The sequence below is a fragment of the Epinephelus fuscoguttatus genome, linkage group LG9 (genome assembly GCF_011397635.1).
Source record: "Epinephelus fuscoguttatus linkage group LG9, E.fuscoguttatus.final_Chr_v1".
NCBI lineage: Eukaryota > Metazoa > Chordata > Actinopteri > Perciformes > Serranidae > Epinephelus > Epinephelus fuscoguttatus.
The window spans coordinates 23,237,255-23,256,554 of record NC_064760.1 but is presented as its reverse complement, the minus strand read 5'-3'; the positions used below and the strand labels follow the sequence as shown (position 1 = coordinate 23,256,554).

The window sequence follows — 19,300 nt, the reverse complement described above, 5'->3', positions numbered from 1 at the left end:
TGAATACCATGTCTTTCTGTGTTTTTATCCACTACAAACTTGACTTATTTGCCAGCTCTTCCATTAGGCCTGAATGCAACAGGTTGCTTGGATTATTCAGGTAACACAGGCCGGTCTCCAACGGCAACAGTTTTGCTTTATCGCAGCAGCTGGCACATGCAAGTTAGAAGGCGTGAAGAGAATGGAGGAGCTATTAAAATAATTTCAGGAGCAAATTACCCTGAAGAGACAGAGAAGAATAATAGGAGGAAACGCAGAGAGAGTGAAAGAGAAACAAAGAGGGAGAGGGCTATGTGTGAGGTGCTCCCTCGCCTTCTCTCTCTCCTCTCTCTCTCTCTCTCTCTCTCTCCTCTCTTTCCCACACACTCTTACACACTCATTACGCACACACTTCACGGGCGAGACTGTTGTTCTCTCGTCTCTCAGGGAGCAGAGCAGAGTAGCAGGGGCACTCGTCTCAGAGAAGGAAAAGCAGCACTGAGGTGAGTTGATAATTTCCTACTTTATACTTGCTGAAATATATTTAATTTGTCACCACATTTGAATTTGAATGAGTTGTGTGTGTGAAAACACGGTGCATCCAGCTGTGTTTGTGGCGTGACAGTGTAATTAAGTTTGGCTCAATATTTGCTCTAAGTCTGCATTGATTTGCTGGTGTGTATTTCAGCAGCCAAACAAGAATATCAGAGGAAAAGAAATCACGCATGAGTTACATTCATTCAATATTTGTGAAATATTTAATAAACACTTTACTTAATTACCAGCACAACTAAATAAAATTTTGCTTAAATCACTTGTTGATATTAGAGGGTGGAGCAATTCCTGCTTTTTAGAGTTATAATTTTTAGCATTTCAATGCAAAGACAGGAAAAAGTAAAAGATATAGATTGAGAAGCAGTGTGTGTGTGTATGTGTGTGTGTGTGGTTACTGACACGTGACCTCTGTCCTCAGCAGACTTACAGCATCAGTTCCTGCCCTGAGTGTTTGTCAGCTCAGTTATGGGGAAACAAGGTCTTCGTCATTTTGGAATTCTCTCTTTAGTGTCGATGCAAATTCATCGGCCTGTGGGTGTGGAGAGTGTGACTGAGTCAATTTTGACCCTGTGAGCATGTGAACTCTGCCCAAGGACAAATATACAAAGGGGTCATTTAATCAGTCCTGGAAATGAGGAAGTGAGATTATTCTGTGTGCGTGTCTTATTTATTTTTTACTTGTTGCCACATGTCATACTTTGAAGTTACATTTGAACATCACCTCTCCGGCTTTAAATTCCGATGTGTGAATTTCCATAGTAACACAATGACGGGCAAACATTTAGATCATTACAGATACACACACAGATAGACATAAAGAAAGATAGAAAGAAAGAACATAACAGGGCAGAGGAGCTGATCACTGTTCCTCCGCTCATTTCCTTGTACTTGAGCACAACGGGTATCAGAGTTGCAAATTAGTAGATATGAATTGTTCATTATGATAGGACTTCTCTCTGACTTGCTAAATATAATGATTATATTCTCCACTCTACTGGATCACTAAGACGGGAAATCTTAATAAAAATTAATTCAAAATTAAAAAACTAATAAAGCCCTCCTAGAGAATTTCATCTTTATTTCAAATGATAATTCACGAGTTTTATATTGGCCGCATCAGGAAAGATAAAAAATGTTCATTGTGATGATTTTCCTGCTCTGCACTTCTGAGAGATACGAATCAATCGGCCTGTACTGTGACAGCCCCGTCCTTGGGTTTTATGCTGATAAAGTTTGAGGGTTTTTCGGAGCTGGTGCGCTTTATCTTAAATGTTCAGAAATTGTGGCTTTTATTGCTAACGCTAACTAACGCAAATCACTGGTAAAGGATTTGCGTGTTTAAGTTCTACCTTAAATGATTTCATGCGACATATAAAATGACTGATTGATTGATATAAAAAAAAATTATTTCCTGAGCCCTCAGTTTGGATTTTGTTAGGTGCGCTTGTTCAAAAGATGCTCTGTGCTTTGTCTCATAGTTGTGCTCCATTTAATAATCACCACTGTCTCAGAACATATGATGAGACATTGAACTACCCGTGGGAAGAACATGTACAGTACTAGTCTGTTCATTTTAGATTAAATGTTCTGATTTTGCTTTCTACTCTTCTCTCCATAGAATAAGCGTGAAAATAATTTCCTCTGACTCACTTATTTGTCCAACTGTTGTCTGTCATCTCATCTCCCCCGTGAGTGTAACTCACTCAGGTCGCAATGCTCATCAGAACGCACAGATTTGTTTCGCTAAGTAGCATCAAATGAAATGACTTGAAATGTGGCACACCATCACTTACAGAACTCAAACTGGGAGGGTAAACCCCGGTGAGCAACCAAAGTCAATCTACTATGTCTGCATCAGCTGAAGCCGCCAACAGAAGAGAGAGAGGATGTGGTTTAGTGTCATGATTGGGTCAGAGAACCGTGCGTGGTGCTCAACAGTTGCTAAGAAAGTTCCCTATTTAAATAGCTACTAGGAAGTGCAACTGTGAGGTATAACAGAAAATGTGTTGATTCTGGACTTGTGTCAGTCCATACTCCACTTCTGTACAAATATCTGAATGCGTGTCTACTTGAGCCACTTCATACAGAAGCTGTAATGTTTAATAGAGGTATGGTGAGGACAAGACTGACACATTTGAGGGCAAGCCATTATCCCCATGTGACCTGAGCTTGTTTGTGTATGTATGTCTGTGACACAGCAATGCATGCTGTTAGCCTCTATGCATATTTAATGTGTCTGCCCCCGCCCCCCCATCCGTCTGTGTACCTGTCTGCACTCATGTCTGTCACTCTGCATGTTTCGTTTTCACGCTTCGGCAAGATTCCACAGCTTCCCTCCGCTGGTCAGGATACACAACTGTTACCAAGCAACCCTCCATCCCAGACCACTTCCCTCTTTCTCTCTCTCTCTCCGGGTCTTTCTGTCAAGGACAAAAACAAAGACAAACAGGAAGACAGATGCACACACATACAGACCCCCCCCCCACCCCCTCACACACACACACACACACACAGAGACGCAGGCGCGGCACAAAAATGCAGACAGCTATAGATTTCTTTGTAAAAGCAGAGGAAGTGAGTGAGCCAAATATTTTTGCTCAATTGAATTATAATAGGACAACTGAAGCATTCAGATGTCTGATTGCATTATGTCACTCTGACGGACGCTGCGCGCAGGGACAAAAGTTGCTTTCAACATCTGCCTGCCTGATTTGTCAATATGACAGACCTCACTAATTAAATGTTTACTGACCTAATAACAGTTGCGTTTCCCTCCCTTTCTATTATGCACTGACCTTTTTAACTTCACAACGTTAAACATTCTAAATGGGTCCATTTAATCTGTTTTAATAACAGCTATTAATGTGTTTCTGTAATGCGAACATAAATAGACAGCCGAGATGCATCGCTGTTCACATCTGTGTCTACCATGAATCACTAGCTAACCACTTGTGTTGAGATTTTGTTACTGCCTACGTCACTACGAAAAGGTATGACGGCCCTGCGCAGTTATTACATCCACACTCTTTAGCTGCTCGCTAGCATACTCACCAGTCATGTAACCGTACAGCTGAAGACATCACTGTCAGCAGAATTCAACAGGTCTCCCTCCATGGGGCAAAACAATGGACAGGTCAAATGCATCCAAGACTACCTCCAAATCAAATGGTTTAAGTGCCTGATTCACAATGTGTCTTGGTTGTCATTTACACTTGTATTTAGCGCAGTCCACTTGTGATTGGATCACCTGAAACACATCAGGTAATACGAGGTGTAAACAGGCTCTTTATATTCCTGTTGAAATTATTGTTAATGCAGTCACCGTCAGGAAGTAAACAGGGGCCAATGCTGTTATAAAAAGGCAATAATAAGCAAAATAGTAATAAAAAGGTCTATAGACTGAATCACCATGACGTTGCACTAACACCTCCAGGTAGACAACATTTGTTGTAAATTGTGGATATATGTGAAAGGGGAAAAGCTGCTTATTTCTGTTCTTATTTTCAGCCATAACTTTAAAGACATATAGTTGCATAAGATGGGCCGACCTACCTGACGTTACTGCTGTGCTGATTTCATGTCCTGTGCTGCTCTGCTAGTGTCTTTGATTTACTAAATCTACCATTATGGAAGCTAGACAATGTACTGCTGTGGAGGGGGGTAGCAGCAAACTTATTTTAGTCACTTAAAGAGACCCACCTAAAAAAATAAATATCAGTTTATACACTACATTTGTAATAGGGAATACAGAAAAGGGTTACACAGGCTAGTAAGTCTAAATTAGTCTATCAAAAGGCTATTAAGGCTAACTGAGCATTGACTGATATGTTTCAGTGGCTACATTTGGCTAGTGGCTACTCTGCAGTGGGCTATTTATACTTTAGCTTAGCAGTGTTGATGGTAAAAGCAAACTAATCTGTCCACACACTACTAAATCCTCTGATTTCTTTCAAGACTTTTACTTTTTTAAATTTGGAATCCATAGCAAACCTAGCTAGGGAGACTCAGAACTAGCCACTGATATTAATGTTTTGCAAAATTTAGAGGAAAAGGCACCAGACTGACTAAACATTAAAGCATTTTTTTTAAATGCAATAAAGGGCTACTTTTTTGTGAAGAATAACTAAAAATCATACAGAATTACAATTGAAATAATACTTTTACTTCCATTTTTTCTTTTCTTAACAAACATCCCAGTAGACCTGCACCTCCCATATTCTGCAAAGTAAATTACTGTTTTTGTCAGTGGAGTTTGGTGGCTTTGAGATAGCGGCTTCAGTTCCCCGTCTGAAAGAGGCTGTCTGACAGCAAGATAAAGCTCTGAAAATGTTCTAAACATAGCGATACCTAAACTGATACTGATGGGCCTTTTTATAGGTGGCTTAAAACTAACCAATTGAGGCAGTGTTTGCTCCGTGCAATTTCTTTTTATGTACATGATGTGGGGATGAGGTTATTTTGAACAAACCCTGTGATTTGTGCTATATTAAATCTAAAATAAACAACCTACAGCTCTGAGAAAAGGTTCAGAGGATCACAGAATAAACACCAGCTACTGCTGATTTCCATCTTGCGTTTGTCTAATCTTGTGGCCCCTCTGCAGTTGATTATCCACTATCAAAAAATCTTGTGACTGATGGTGTCACTGCGGGTACTTGTGCATGCAGTGCTGCTGACACGAAGCTTTTCACAAATTTCAGCAGAGACAAGGCGAGTGATGTGGTTCCATGAGTCATTTCAAGACTATGTCCTACTTCCTACCAACCATTAGTTGGCAGGTAGGCTGACTGTGAATGAATAAGTGAATTAATGAGTGAGCGATTTGCAGTATCTGTGTCTCGTTTGTGGCAGCCGCATAGAAAAAGTTAATTTCACACCTTGCTGACAATTCAGAGCTAATCCCAATATTGCAGTGAGAGGGCAGAATTAATCAGTTTCCTGACCCTGTGTGAAAATAGTCCGACACATCACATTGCATTTGGGACATGATTATTTTGGTTAATGATCGGGCTGAAGAAGAACAGATATTCCTTATCTGTTTATTTCTAAAAAGACACATCTGGCCAGTAAAAAAAAAAAAGAAAAAAAAAATCACAAAATGAACACTTGGTATTCAGAGAATCTCACAAATCAGGAAGCAAGCCCCAGCTGAGAGGTAAATAACCTCATTACTCATCTCTGAGCTCAGACCGTGTCTGGTAAAGAGCTACTGTTCCAAGTTCTGTTCTGCCTTGCCTTTCATCTCAATACCCAAATTGGGCTCTTTTCACCAGACCACTTACTGAGTAATGGAAGGTCTAGATGGGGCAGAATGAAACCTCTCCAGCTCATCTGCATCGTTCTCAAGCTGGAGGATGGGAGAAAAGAAGAGGAAACTGTCTAGGAGCTCCTTCACTTAATATTTCATCTCCGTTATGTCCACCAACTGTTGCTTGTGACACTCACATAGACCTGTCCCGAGATGAACCCTTCGTGCATTGTCCTTAACACCACATATGCACATAGCATTTTGTTGTCTCTTCTCGGTGCAGAAAACCACGGAAAGTAGAGCAGCCTTTACATCCTGTGGAAAACACAGCACTCAGCAGTCATTACAATCCATTACAGTCCTCAAAATCCATTACTAAGACATATGTTTCAGGCTGTGTGCATGCACGCCTACATGCGAGTGTGTCTGCGATTGTATATACAGATGTAGCAACACTCACACTTGTTTTCCATTAGGGACAACTAATGAGAAGTTTGTGAAGTAAAACAGATGGTCAGTAATAAAGTAGCAGACTGTCTGAATGAGTGATGCTTTATTTACTATAGGAGGGGATCATACTTCAACATTCAGGCAGATGACTTTTCACTGACTTTTGCTGGGACTTTTTATTGTAACCGTAGACCAGGAAGACTCGGCTTGCTTTGCAATTTTGCAAAATGACAGGAGGCCTGGGGCCAGTTAATAAACAAACATTAAGAATGTAATCAGATAAAGTGAGTAAACAAGGCAAATCCAGTCGCAGCAGCTCCGCACAGATCAGACATCAGACATTCGTGGTGTGGCCTGCACCTCAAACAGGGAGTTGGCTCCTCTGGCATTTTTTTTATATAAATAAGCTCAATTTTATGCGTTTTTTTTTTTTTTTTTACAATTAAAGTGCACAAAAAAATCCCAATGTGAATCAATGTCTTATCACTGTGAATTAAAAAATGGTCGGCAGGCCACCCAGCACCCTATCGGTGGGCCAGATAGGGCCTATCTCGGGGGTTGTAAGTTGAGTAACACTGCTGCAGACCAACAGCAACTTGATAAAATAAAAATGCATGTACGTTATTTGCACCACATAAGTCTTGTGCTTACTTGGTGGTTCTTGATAAGTGAGTGGACACGATTGTTGTATTAATAAGGTTCTTATAAAACCACAAATGTTTATGCAAAAATAAACAGGAAACCAATGTGGTTGTGCTCTCACACACATGCACTGAAACATGGGAAAAGGAACTAATGCGTTTGGCTGAAAGTAGATATCAAGTATGCACACACACACACACACACACACTCATATACCCTTATGTCTCAGGGTTGAGACTAGGTTACTGAAAAACTTTTAGTGACTGCAACACATGTCCATATGTGGACATTCCTCACAGGCCTGCGCTGGATCCAAGCCAAAAGTCATTCCTACTGTGAGCAAGTGTGTGTGTGTTTGTGTGGGAGACAAAGCAAGACAGTGACTGTCAGTGTGAGAGACAGATTTTGCTGATGAAAACAGCAGAAATGTGTGTCAGCCTGTAGTTCTGTCAAATATAAAGACTGACATGTCATGTGCATTTGAGAGCTGCACTTCATACGTTAGTGGCTTTGTTATCAGTGTTTGCGCTGGATGAAGTTCAAAGCAGCGAGTCTGTAACAGAAATGTGTCCATGGAACAAAAGAAGCGAAGATTAGAAGAGTTCAAAGATTAGAGATGGTGGTGTGGTTTTCGTAGACCGAGATTTAATTATAACCTGTCATTCTGTGATTTTCTTTTATCATGTAAGCTAATGCTCTTTCTGCACGTCTTCATGTGAAGCCAGTAGCGTTCACCTCTCCACCTCCCTCTCTCTCGTTGAGGTGATAAGTGAGCGGCTCTGGATCAAATCTGGCAAGTTTCCCAATATCCATTACAGTGTTAGAAAATAGACGAGCAAACATTACCCACCACCCACTGACGCAAACGCATGGACTCCACACACACCGACACACCGACACACACACACACACATCCTCACTTATCAAGTGGTTACCCTCATTCCACCAAGCACACATTAAAAACTCATGGCCACATGCCATTAATGAGTGAGTTCACAGAGGACAAATAAAACTCCACAAGGTCTAAGAAACAGAAACTTTAAAGGGAAAGTTCACCCCAAAATCAAAAATACATAGTTTTCCTTTTACCCATAGTTTTATTATTGGTAAAATTATTAATCAGAAGGACTATTGATCAATTATTTTAAATCTAGGTTGTTTTAGTGTCTTTGAGTAAATGCTCACTTCCATCTGCACAGTGACGCGGCTGGCAGGTGTAGTTCAATAGAAAGAAAATAGTTCCTACATGAAACTGCTCACAACGTCATCTGTGGGTTATTTTGAGTAACCAGCTTATGATCTCTAGAAAGAGACATTGTGGTTGAATTTATCATCCATCCATCCATTTTCATCCACTTATCCAAGGTCAGGTTGCGGGGGCAGCAGGCCAAGCAAAGCACCCCAGACATCCCTCTCCCCAGCAACGCTTTCCAGCACCTCCTTAGGGACCCCAAGGTGTCCCCAGGCCAGATAAGATATGTAATCCCTCCAGCGTATTCTGGGTCTGCCACAGGGCCTCCTACCAATAGGACATGCCTGAAACACCTCCAGCAGAAGGCGCCCAGGAGGCATCCTGACCAGATGCCTGAACCACCTCAACTGACCCCTCTACTCCGAGCTCCCTCCGGATGTCTGAGCCCATCCACCCCACGGAGGAAACTCATTTCGGCCGCTTGTATCTGCAATCTCATTCTTTCGGTCACTGCCCAGAGCTCATGACCATAGGTGAGAGTTGGAACGTAGATGGATCAGTACATCGAAAGCTTGGCCTTCCAGCTCAGCTCCCACTTCACCACGACGGTCCAGCACAGCGCCCACATCACTGCAGAAGCTGCACCAAACCGCCAATCCATCTCACACTCCTTTCTACCCTCACTTGTGGACAAGACCTCAAGATACTTGAACTCCCTCGCTTGAGGCAGTAATTCTCCCCCAACCCAGAGGGGGCAATCCACTGGTTTCCGGCAGAGCACAATGGCCTCAGATTTAGAGCCCATGGTCCGCTGTCGGAAACCAGTGGTTGACTTTATCAGTTGTTTTGTTTTGCTGCCTTAAGTATCACAAGCCAAGTGCCATGTAGTTCCATTATATTGGAGTGAAGGCAAACACTGCTACGGCCGATATCTCCAACACTCATTAAGTCACACTAATACCTAGACCAGTAGTTCCCAACTGGTAGATGCCAGTCCAAAAGTGGGTGTCTTGTCCATTCTGAATGGACCGCAAGTGACTCAAGTCAGTAGTCTGTAAAAACACACCTTATTTTAAGTGCAGTGAATTTCTGGCACAGGGCTTTTATTTTGAAGTGCCTATTTTGATTTTTGTTATTTCACAGTCTGTAAGATGACAGCAAACTAATTCGATGACATGTCCAAACACAAGCATGACACTGAATGCATTAATCTGTGTAGACCTTGAACTAATGACTGAGAAGAAATCTGGACCCTGTGTCTGCACCAGATGGGAACCACTGATCTAGACTGATAAACAGCACTGCAATACTGTCACCTCAATATCGATAAGAAAGTATCTTTTGCCAAAAAGTATTTACTTTACTAGCAAACGTTATTTTTACATGCCATTTGATGAAAAACCTGTCTTTATTATTCATGGGCATTATTTGGTCACTACATTTATTATCATATTCATCAGCTCTAATCATATTTCCCTCATCAGTCAGGCCGAACCGTCCACCTGAGGCATTGCTACATCAAAATGTTAATCATGTTTAACAATACTGAAACCAAAACAAGACCTGACATCACCTCAGCTGCAGCAGATTGCTTAGAGGCACTAAGCCATGCTGGCTGTTTACACAGTTACACATCTTGTCCAAAGCCAAACAAACTACTGTCCTGGTTCATGGTTTTATTACAGATAGACTGGAATTTCCATTAGCTGACTGTGTAAAATGGCAGCTTTACTTTTGCTTGTAATAACTGAACGTTATAAGTAACAAATACCTTTACATTTGACAGCAACTTGCATTTTTAAGCAGTACTGTTACATAATTGTTGTGACTGGACTAACTATTACTGTGGCACTCCCATATTGAATTATTTACCATACACGCAAGGCTTGACTTTAGAATCACACTCAACTATGGAGAAGTTTTGTTTCACAACTCAGCAATCAAGCATGCCGGAACTAAATTTAGTTCATGTGCAGATGTGCTTGTAGTGCTGTCATTTTGAGGACCAATTTTAGTTTTATACCTTCGTAGTGAGGCAAAGGTGAAGGTTCCGTTTCAACATGAGGGGTATGGGGCTCCTCTGCCAGAAAATTATGAACATGAAATACTTCATTGATTGCGTTCTCTTGATTTTTTATGCACTAAGTTGTGCCTTTGCTGCATCAATTTATGCTGTAACTAGGGGTGTAACGATACATTGATCCACATTGATACATCGATTCATTGATTAATGATCCAATTACATCGATGCAAAATGAATACATCAATCCATATCATCATCTTAAAGATACACCTTTATTTTGAAATTCACATAGCACGTCTGTGTCACCATTTTAGTGAACAGGTCTATTTTTATTATTTTTTGTTACAGAAGAATACTGTTTTTCATTTAAATGCCTGATACCTGGAAGAGCTCAGAAATAAAATGGTCAAATCATATTCTAGTTGTTTTTGTGAGTAGATGTAAATGATTGTGTTTGATGGGCATATGATATTGCGTCATATCGATCGCAGGCTCCAAATCGAATCGAATTGAAATCATATCGTGACAGACTTTGTGATATCGGCAAACACTGTATCGTCATCCAAACAAATCGATATAATATCGTATCGTGATGAAGCTGGTGATTTACACCCCTAGCTGTAACTGTCTTAATTTTGTCAGAATAAAACTCTGCTACTTTCATCACACTGGGGAAAACAAATGTCCTAAGTATTGAACATACCCCCCCCCCACCCCCACCCCCACCCCATCCCACCCCCCAGAGAAATGTACAACTATGTAGTGAGGAAAAGGGACAGGTATGGAAAGACAATTTGTGTGTGTGTGTGTGTGTGTGTGTGTGTGTGTGTGCACCCACAGATCGGCAGTGTCTTGCTTAGTCTTGAGATAAATCTTTTCACACTGTTTATTCGAACCTTATCACAGAACAAAAACTGTGTCTCAACATAAGTCTTCAGAGTTCACTCGATCCAAAAGCAGATTTTTTTCATTTTTTTCCAACAAGCTGTAAATCATTCTGACAGTGGATACTAATTTATCATTTTTATCAGCTGCTACAAACCTGTCGCCAAATCAGCACTTCATATATTTAGTTTTGTTTTACTTGATTTCTTTATATTCTCCACTCTCATGTCAGTTAGTGACTGTGTTTGTCCAATAATATTTTGAATAGTCTGCATTAGTTGATTTCATCGTTTAGTGCACTGTATTAGTCCATAGATGGAAAAAAGAGGCTCAGAGGCCAAAGCTATACTACACACACAAAGACACATGCACTGATAAAAAGACTGTCTTGATATTTTACACTGAAGAGTAATGAGAATGTACCCATAGGTGTTTTTTTCATCCAGTCATAGTTGTTTTATTTCAATACATCAACTATAAATTATAAACTATATATTAAAAGTTACAGTTATAACCTAACCAAAATGAAGTAACTGCTCTTTGTTGTGTGTATGCATGGCTATGCAGTATCTGAAACTACAGGAACCACTGTGCTGATTACTGTGTTTTTCATCTCTGTCCACTAGGTGTCACCGCAGCCATAGAAGATGGTGCTGAAGCCAAAATGAGACCATGGACCACCAAGACTCAGCAACACAGACAGGAAGCTGTTCAACAGCCATCACAAATATTTCGACAGCCAGGCATACTGCTAATTTAGTAATTCTCAGGAGCAGCATTTATTAAAAATGTTGTGCGACCATATTCCTGTAGTAGTTGTTTTGATGAATATTGTCATGAGTGCTGGTGTGGTCAAGTCCTAGGAGAGTTAAAAGCTATGGTTCAGGCCCAGCAAGAACAGCAAACTGTCAAGTAAATTAGAAATGAAGAGGAAATATTGGGAGAAAGACGCTGAGGGATCAAAAGGGCCAAGATCTTAAGTCACATTTGACCATGGAGACCCTGAGATTAGATTGTATGCACCTTAATAAATGGGAGCACTCGAGCGCTCTGCGTGAACATATTTAATAACATTACATGCGAGCCTAAGGCTCATTATGTGAATGTCCTCTTTGCAAAAAAAGTGAGACCTCACATCGAGTTTAAAACTAAAAAGTAACAATGGTTCACACAAAGCTCCAGTGATGACGTCATCTGATTGTCTCCAGTGAAGCACCAGCAATAATGTTGTCACAAGTGCTGTTGGGTGTCATACTGTCCCTCCTCATCCTTCTGACTGTCGGCGGTAATGTGCTGGTGTGCCTGGCTGTCTGCGCCTCTCGACGCCTCCGCTGCCTCACCAACTGCTTCATTGTGTCTCTAGCTGTGACAGACTTGCTGCTCGGCCTCTTGGTTCTCCCTTTCTCCGCCCTCCTCCAGCTTACCAACGAGTGGCCGCTCGGCCCATCCTTCTGCAACTTCTACATCTCCATGGATGTCATGCTGTGCACCGCCTCCATCCTCACCCTCCTGGCCATCAGTGTGGACCGCTACCTGGCAGTGACCATGCCTCTGAGATACGCCTCGCTGGTGTTGCCATGGAGAGTTGCTGTGGCCATGGCCAGTGTTTGGACAGTGTCTGTGGCCGTGTCTTTCTTGCCCATCCAAATGGGGTGGAATACTGTAAATGGCACGGTGCAGAACTATGGGCCTTGGGCTCAAGAGGGGAGATGCCGCTTTGAGCTGAACAGACCCTATGCCCTCACTGACTCTCTACTGACTTTCTATCTGCCTCTGGTGGCTATGTGCTGGACCTACCTCCAAATACTTCGGATTGCACGGGCACAGGCCAAACGCATTGTCAGTACCCGACCCAATAGCAGCACGAGTAACAACTGCAGGAACAATCCTTCCAGCAGTATCACTTTGGTTACCAGTATTACAGCAGTGGCTCTGCGGGAGCACAAAGCCACAATGACACTGGCAGCAGTGATAGGGGCTTTTGTTGTATGCTGGCTGCCGTATTTTATCCTCTTCACAGTGTTGGGCCTGGAGGAGAATCCAGACCCAAGCAAAGTACCATCATTCCCTGTTGTGTTGTGGCTGGGTTACGCCAACTCAGCCTTTAACCCTATCCTATATGGAGCCCTCAACAGGGACTTTAGGTCAGCCTACAGTCATCTACTGAGATGTCGATGCCCTTCCTACAGTGGGTGGAGGAGCCGACAGCCATCTCCCACTGTGACAGCAGGTAAAGCTGTAGAAAGCTTAAAGGAACAGCTCATTCCAAAATCACAACGTGCTATCTTCCCTCTTACATGTATGTTATTTATCCATCTTGATTAATTTGGTATGAATTTCCAAGAGTTAGAGATATCAGCTGTAGAGACGTCTGCTTTCTCTCAAATATAATGGAGCTACATGGCACTCAGCTTGTGGTGCTCAAAGCGCCCAAAAAATACATTTGAAAAACTCAACAGCAATGTCTCTTGACAGAAATCATGACCTGGTTACTCGAGATAATCCACAGACCTTGTTGTGAGCAGTTTCATGTAGGAACTATTTTCTTTCTATACCCAACGATCGTATCATTGCGCAGAAGGAGGTGTGCAGCTGCTCATAGACGAGAGGCTAATGCTTGTGTAGGGCTGTACCGGGGATTAAATTTCCCCTGCTGTGATTAAGGGTGGCTCAACAGTGGGATATGCGATATTAACGTAATTTTTTGTTGATTTTGGGAATTATGTTATCTATCTTGATTTTAGAGCTTTGTAAATAAACTTTATTGTTAGGCTGTTATTAGGTATATTGCTGCTTTTTAAATGACAAAGATGACGCAGTTTTGAACCAAATTTAGTTCTTGTTTGTTGTTTAAAGCAAAAAAAATATGAGAGTAATAAAGTTCAAAAAGGGATGCAGCATTTTCAGCTGTGGTTGCCTCTGGTTGCTGTCATACTGAATATCCACGGAAGTAAAGATGTCCGCACAAGGAAGAGTACATCCTCTGGATGAAGGGAAGGCTGAAGCAGGTGGGAAAAAAGGATGGACCCGTCAGTATGTGTGAGTTCAACATTCATTTGTCCTCCAGTGTTGCTGTTCAGCGATGTGATGGTTGATCTTTGTGATATTTGTCCCGACCCTCCTCCTCTGTGTGTGGACAGCTGTGTGAAAAGTGACAGTGACGAGAGGCTGCAGTGTTTTACACAAAGTTGAATAATTATGTTTCAACTCTCAGCGACCAGACAAAAATGCCAAATGTGCAGCACTCAGCAGCTAATCATGCTGCTGGCATTTGTAGCATAGTATAAATATGCAGTTCTCCCAAAAAAAAGAAAGAAAAAACATGTAGATAGCAGACATAGAACATATTAATGTTATCGTGACAGCCCTATGCTTGTGACAACGCGAGAAACAAACATTAATGGTGTCCTCCCCGGCTGAGCTGTAATGTTAGCAAGCTCAGTGGTGCTGGGTGTGTTAGCAGTAAATGCACGCTTCCTTCTGCGCAGTGATACAGTTGGTGGGTGTAGTTTGCTAGAGGGAAAATAGTTCCTGTATGAAACTGCACACAACAAGGTCTGTGGATTATCTTGAGTATGCAGGTCATGATTTCTGGAAAGAGACATCGCTGTTGAGTTTTTCAAGTGTATTTTTCTGGCACTTTGAGCACCACAAGCTGAGCAACATCTGGTTCCATTGTATCCAAGAGAAATCAGACATCTCTATGGCCAATATCTCCAACAATCAGCAACTAAATCCAAATAATTACATTAATAAACAGCATTACAGGTAAGAGGGAAACCAGTGTGAATACATTATTTGTTCTCATCCTGTTCCTCCTGTTTTTATTCTTCCTGTTTGTTCTCCCCCTCTCAGCCAGAGAGCAGCTTACAGAGGTGACACTGCTGTGTGGCCACACCCCCGCCACCTGCAGGGCAGGTCTAGCAGAGCAAAACTTTATGCTTCAAGAAATGAACAGCGGGACATCCACAGCTACTATCCAAATTGCAAATGGCACTGCTGCCACAGATGTCAATGGCAATGAAAGGTAAATTATAATCAGCAAATACTTATCCTGTCCATGACTGAACATGATGCAGAGACATTAATGTCAGCAGTAGAGTTCTTGAATGCAGAGTCGTGACTCAAAACTCATTAATTATAATTCAACTACTTAAAAAAGAGTGATACTTCATATTCAAATTAGGGTGAGACAGGACTGTCATCAAGTGCACTTTGCTGGATGTGGCATGTTGCTCTCAGTAGCTTATTGCACTGCTTTATATATTTTATCTCTGTCTTACTATAAAACACAAAAGCTTTATCAGTCACACACAAATGTTCTATTTCTCTAACCTTTTCATTCACTGCAGGTCGTGCTGAGCCTGTGCTGGTGAGGTGGGTGCTGTGTTCACTGTACCGCGGCTGCAACCAAGAACCAGAATCCATCAGCCCAAGAGGAAAAGAGCAACAGACAGACAAAAAGATGGACAGAGATTTACAGCTCCTCTACTTGGAAGCCCTCAGCGCCGCAGTAGGAGCACCCATAATACACCACGTAAGTAGATATACACACTGACATCCCCATTGCCAACACAGAGCATGTCAGGCCCAGAACAAATGAACTGTGACACACAGATCCTCACAGTGTCTTTCACAGTGCATCAGGCCATATGGCAATATGCTTATTAGGCCAAGAAATTTCCTTTCAGCACAGAGGAGATACATTATCCAGTTTCACATCCTGCTCTCATTTCTTTGTATCGACTAAGTGGTTTGCTCTTTGTCTGCACTGCTTTGTAAAGTGTTTATTAGTTAAAGCAACAGAAAAACAAAAGTAGATTTTGTTGCTTCTTGACAACAAATACATTGTGAAGGCTCTCTGGTAATTGTTGCATTCAATCTTGAGATCAGTAAATGCACTTTAAAGTGGAAACAGACAACTTTTTAATTTTCTTACACAGTTAGTTCTGTTGTTTCACCATCCATCATTTCCGCTACTGGGCATAGTATCTGCACAGAAGTTACACTGTTAATCTTATGTAACTAGGGATAGCTACTGGGGAAAACAAAAGAGCTATCACCTTCTTGTTTTGGTTGTGCAATGGTTGAAGAAATGGCTTTGTTCCCCCAGGAGATCGTACCCGGTGGCAGAAAAAATTGTAGAGTGGGGTGAGGCTTATAGGGAACCACTGTGCTATTATTCAACAGCCATTACATTGTGCAATCCACATTAACTTCATAAGGGCAAATTAAAGCAAAAATGTGTCAATTGCCACTTAAATACATAAAAGTGCACAGTCAAACAACACTTATCAAAATTCACCATGTGAGCCAAAATGAGCACTGTGTTATGATACTTGTCCAGTATATGATATTACGCTTGTCAAGCGAACTACTTTTGTTGGACAATTTATTGTCCCAAAAATAATTGTGATAAAAAATGTTATTGTTAATTTAAGACCATTTTATTCCACCTATATGATGACAATATAACAGTATAATAATGTATGAAAACCGTCAAAGAGCAATAAACATTAAATTAAGAATATTCTGATACTGGAATTGGAATGTGGAAAAAAAATACATCTGAAATTTTTAAAAATGAATAAAATACAGAGAAATATAGCATGTTCTTGTTTGTTTTTTTTCCTGCTCATTGACCTTAGGTGCTGCACCCAAGTCTCATAATGGCCATAAAGACTCTGCTGTTTATTCTGGCATCATGTTGGATAAAACTTTGGTGATATTGTTATGGAAACAAATGTTCATGTAAGCCCAAAGGCAATATCATATGATTTATGGACATGGCCTTGATAATATTTGCTGACCTAGCTAGGTTCATAACGGAAATATTGTGACAGGCCGACTGAATATAGTCAGATACACGAAGAGAAACAAACTAATGATGCCTTGTCATGTCTTTAAGAGGAGAGATCCTGACAGCACTCGCACAGGAAGCTAATTTTACATCTCACAACTACTGTATTCAATTGGGAAAGATTTTTTTTTTTTACAGATAATACTGCAAATAGTGGATGATCGTTTTCACAAAAAAAAACAAGGTGGCTTCACTGTAACCAGGAAAAATTATTGTTATTCATTTTTTATTTTTATTCATTGTTTTATTGTTCTCTACTTTATCTAAACTTGCTTACTTTTGCATAAAATATTTTATTTTTTATTGTTTTTACAGCTAAAGAAATATAAAAAGTATTGTCTCTTAAAAATAGTTTTATTACAGCAGTTTCTCAGCAATATTTTTTGTACGTGCACACAACCTTTAACCCCCCTAGCACCCACGTTAACCTCCTACAACATTAAAGTTATTGATGCAGCAAACTGACTTGTCTCTCTACCAAGAGTAGGAGCTCATCCACACTCACCATGGTGGTTATTAAGTGAATGATTCTTTCCTTTCCTTCCGCATATTGTTCCCCCAAAGTCTTTGAATCCTCTCGATTTGTGTGTCTCTTCCGCCTGTTAGTAACCACTCTCTCTGTAATTCAACAAACAACAGTGGGACAAAATGGGACCTCAGCAACTCCACACCTCATCAGCAAGAACCAACTGTGTGCAGACAGCCGGCCTCCACCCGTCCAGGACCGAACATGTGCTGATGCTTCTATGTGGATGGAGCTAAGTTGTCTAACAAAATCCTTCCACTGCAGCCAACCAACACACAGAGCAAAACATGGCCCTGATATGCTCTTGATCTAACTGTGAATAGTACTGAAGCTCTGGAGAACTAAATGAGACCAGCCCGATAACTTGTTGGTCAATTTAATGAACTACATTTTTTTTTATGCTGACTCAAGGGTGCACTCCAGTGGAAACACAAAGTATCACAACTTTAACCTGGACAAAATAAATGGAAATTTTTCACAACATGAGAGAATGGAAGAGAAAAACTGACAAATGGACTTTTATTATTATCACTTTATGTAAAATGTGTTGTGACATTTGAATGTGTAGCATTTAATGTTATGTGTCTATTTCGAAGAACGCAGATCGTGTCTCTGCTGTTGCTCACTCAGTGGCATAAAACTAGCAAATGTATTGTATCATACTGTAAAAGTAACTGAGAACTGTTTCTACAAAACAGAAAATTACAACCATACTGTACCAATAAAGGGCAGCTTAAATAAAGACTATAATATATACTACCATTCTCGGAGGCAGTACGGATGTGCTGTAGTTAAGTATGGATGGGGATTATCATGTGGGATGATGCAGAAAACACCATACGAGTGGTAATACGAGTACATTGGAAACAATTCATCACAGCTGTCAGCACACATTGCCTCAAACTATTGCCACATTAACACTTAACCTTCTCCATACTTCAAGCTATTTCCTTTGAGGACTGACACTGAAGTGTACATAATATCCATCTGCATGTCAGGTACTGGCTGGAAACAAGTGATGGAGGTGGTTTACAACCCATTCAACCACATGGAAACACTTATTTGGTATTTATAACAACTAAGGTAGTCATTTCTTCAGTTCGGCTCGACAGATTTTACTCTAACTGTCTCTCCTGTCTGCCAGGAAGTGATTCCTTTCTTCCATGACTACATTGTAAAACATGAGGGAGGAAATACACAGTCCTCAGTCAGACAGAGACACTTCTGTTAATCCTTTAACTATTTATAGAAAATGGTTTTACAGTTTGATTTGGTGGAAAGGGCTCTGCTCTTTATGAGTTATGGTAGAGAGTCATAGATAACAAAACAAAAAAACAAAACAAAAACATACATTAACATTAAAGCTTGGCAACAACAAAATACCACACCTTGAATCATATCAAGGAGGAGTATGCACAGTGGAGAGCCAACTGAAACCCTGATGCACATGTGCAAAATGTAGAATTTATTATACCATCAACAATACTCGATGCCTCTTTCGATACCACAGCAAAAAGACAAGTCCTCGGCAAAATACTAGGATAATCTTGGTTTTTTTGCACGCAGTCCTGGTACAGAAAAAGTCACTGAACACACACCTCCAGTTGCCTGGTGTGTGCGTCACTGGAGAGAATGTCGTAACAGCCACAGGTAGGGGTGTAGCGCTGTTGTAGAGCACCAGCACAGGGCTTTTTTCTCCAAGTGAGGAAATAGAATATTTCCTATAATCTAGTTGAAATTCATAGACATTTTTTATGTGCTTGAGGATCCAATCATCATATAAAAACCAGTGTAATGTTCAATGTTGTCATGTTGACATTTAAGGTGTGTCAATTGATTCAAAACATCAATTCATGTATTGAGTGACTTAAAAATTGCTGGTGATTCAGTGAACGAGTGATCGTGTTAACCATTGACTCTCAGCCAAATGCATCGTGTTT

The 19,300-nt window shown here is 40.9% G+C and overlaps 1 protein-coding gene across 1 annotated transcript; it reads left to right on the top strand.

The window, feature by feature from the left end:
* Positions 1-286: 286 nt before the first annotated feature.
* On the top strand, positions 287-18,328 carry hrh2a (histamine receptor H2a). Its single transcript, XM_049586716.1, has 5 exons — positions 287-482; positions 11,601-13,204; positions 14,830-15,001; positions 15,327-15,511; positions 17,474-18,328. Exons 2-4 carry the CDS (start codon positions 12,199-12,201, stop codon positions 15,334-15,336), a joined length of 1,188 nt encoding a protein of 395 aa, XP_049442673.1. The 5' UTR covers positions 287-482; positions 11,601-12,198; the 3' UTR covers positions 15,337-15,511; positions 17,474-18,328.
* Positions 18,329-19,300: the final 972 nt, after the last annotated feature.

Bases quoted from the DNA above. Each gene is read 5' to 3' on its own strand.
- hrh2a (XM_049586716.1), top strand. From the start codon at position 12,199: ATGTTGTCACAAGTGCTGTTGGGTGTCATACTGTCCCTCCTCATCCTT. The intron at 13,205-14,829 runs GTAAAGCTGTAG...TCCCCCTCTCAG, and splicing joins ATCTCCCACTGTGACAGCAG to CCAGAGAGCAGCTTACAGAG.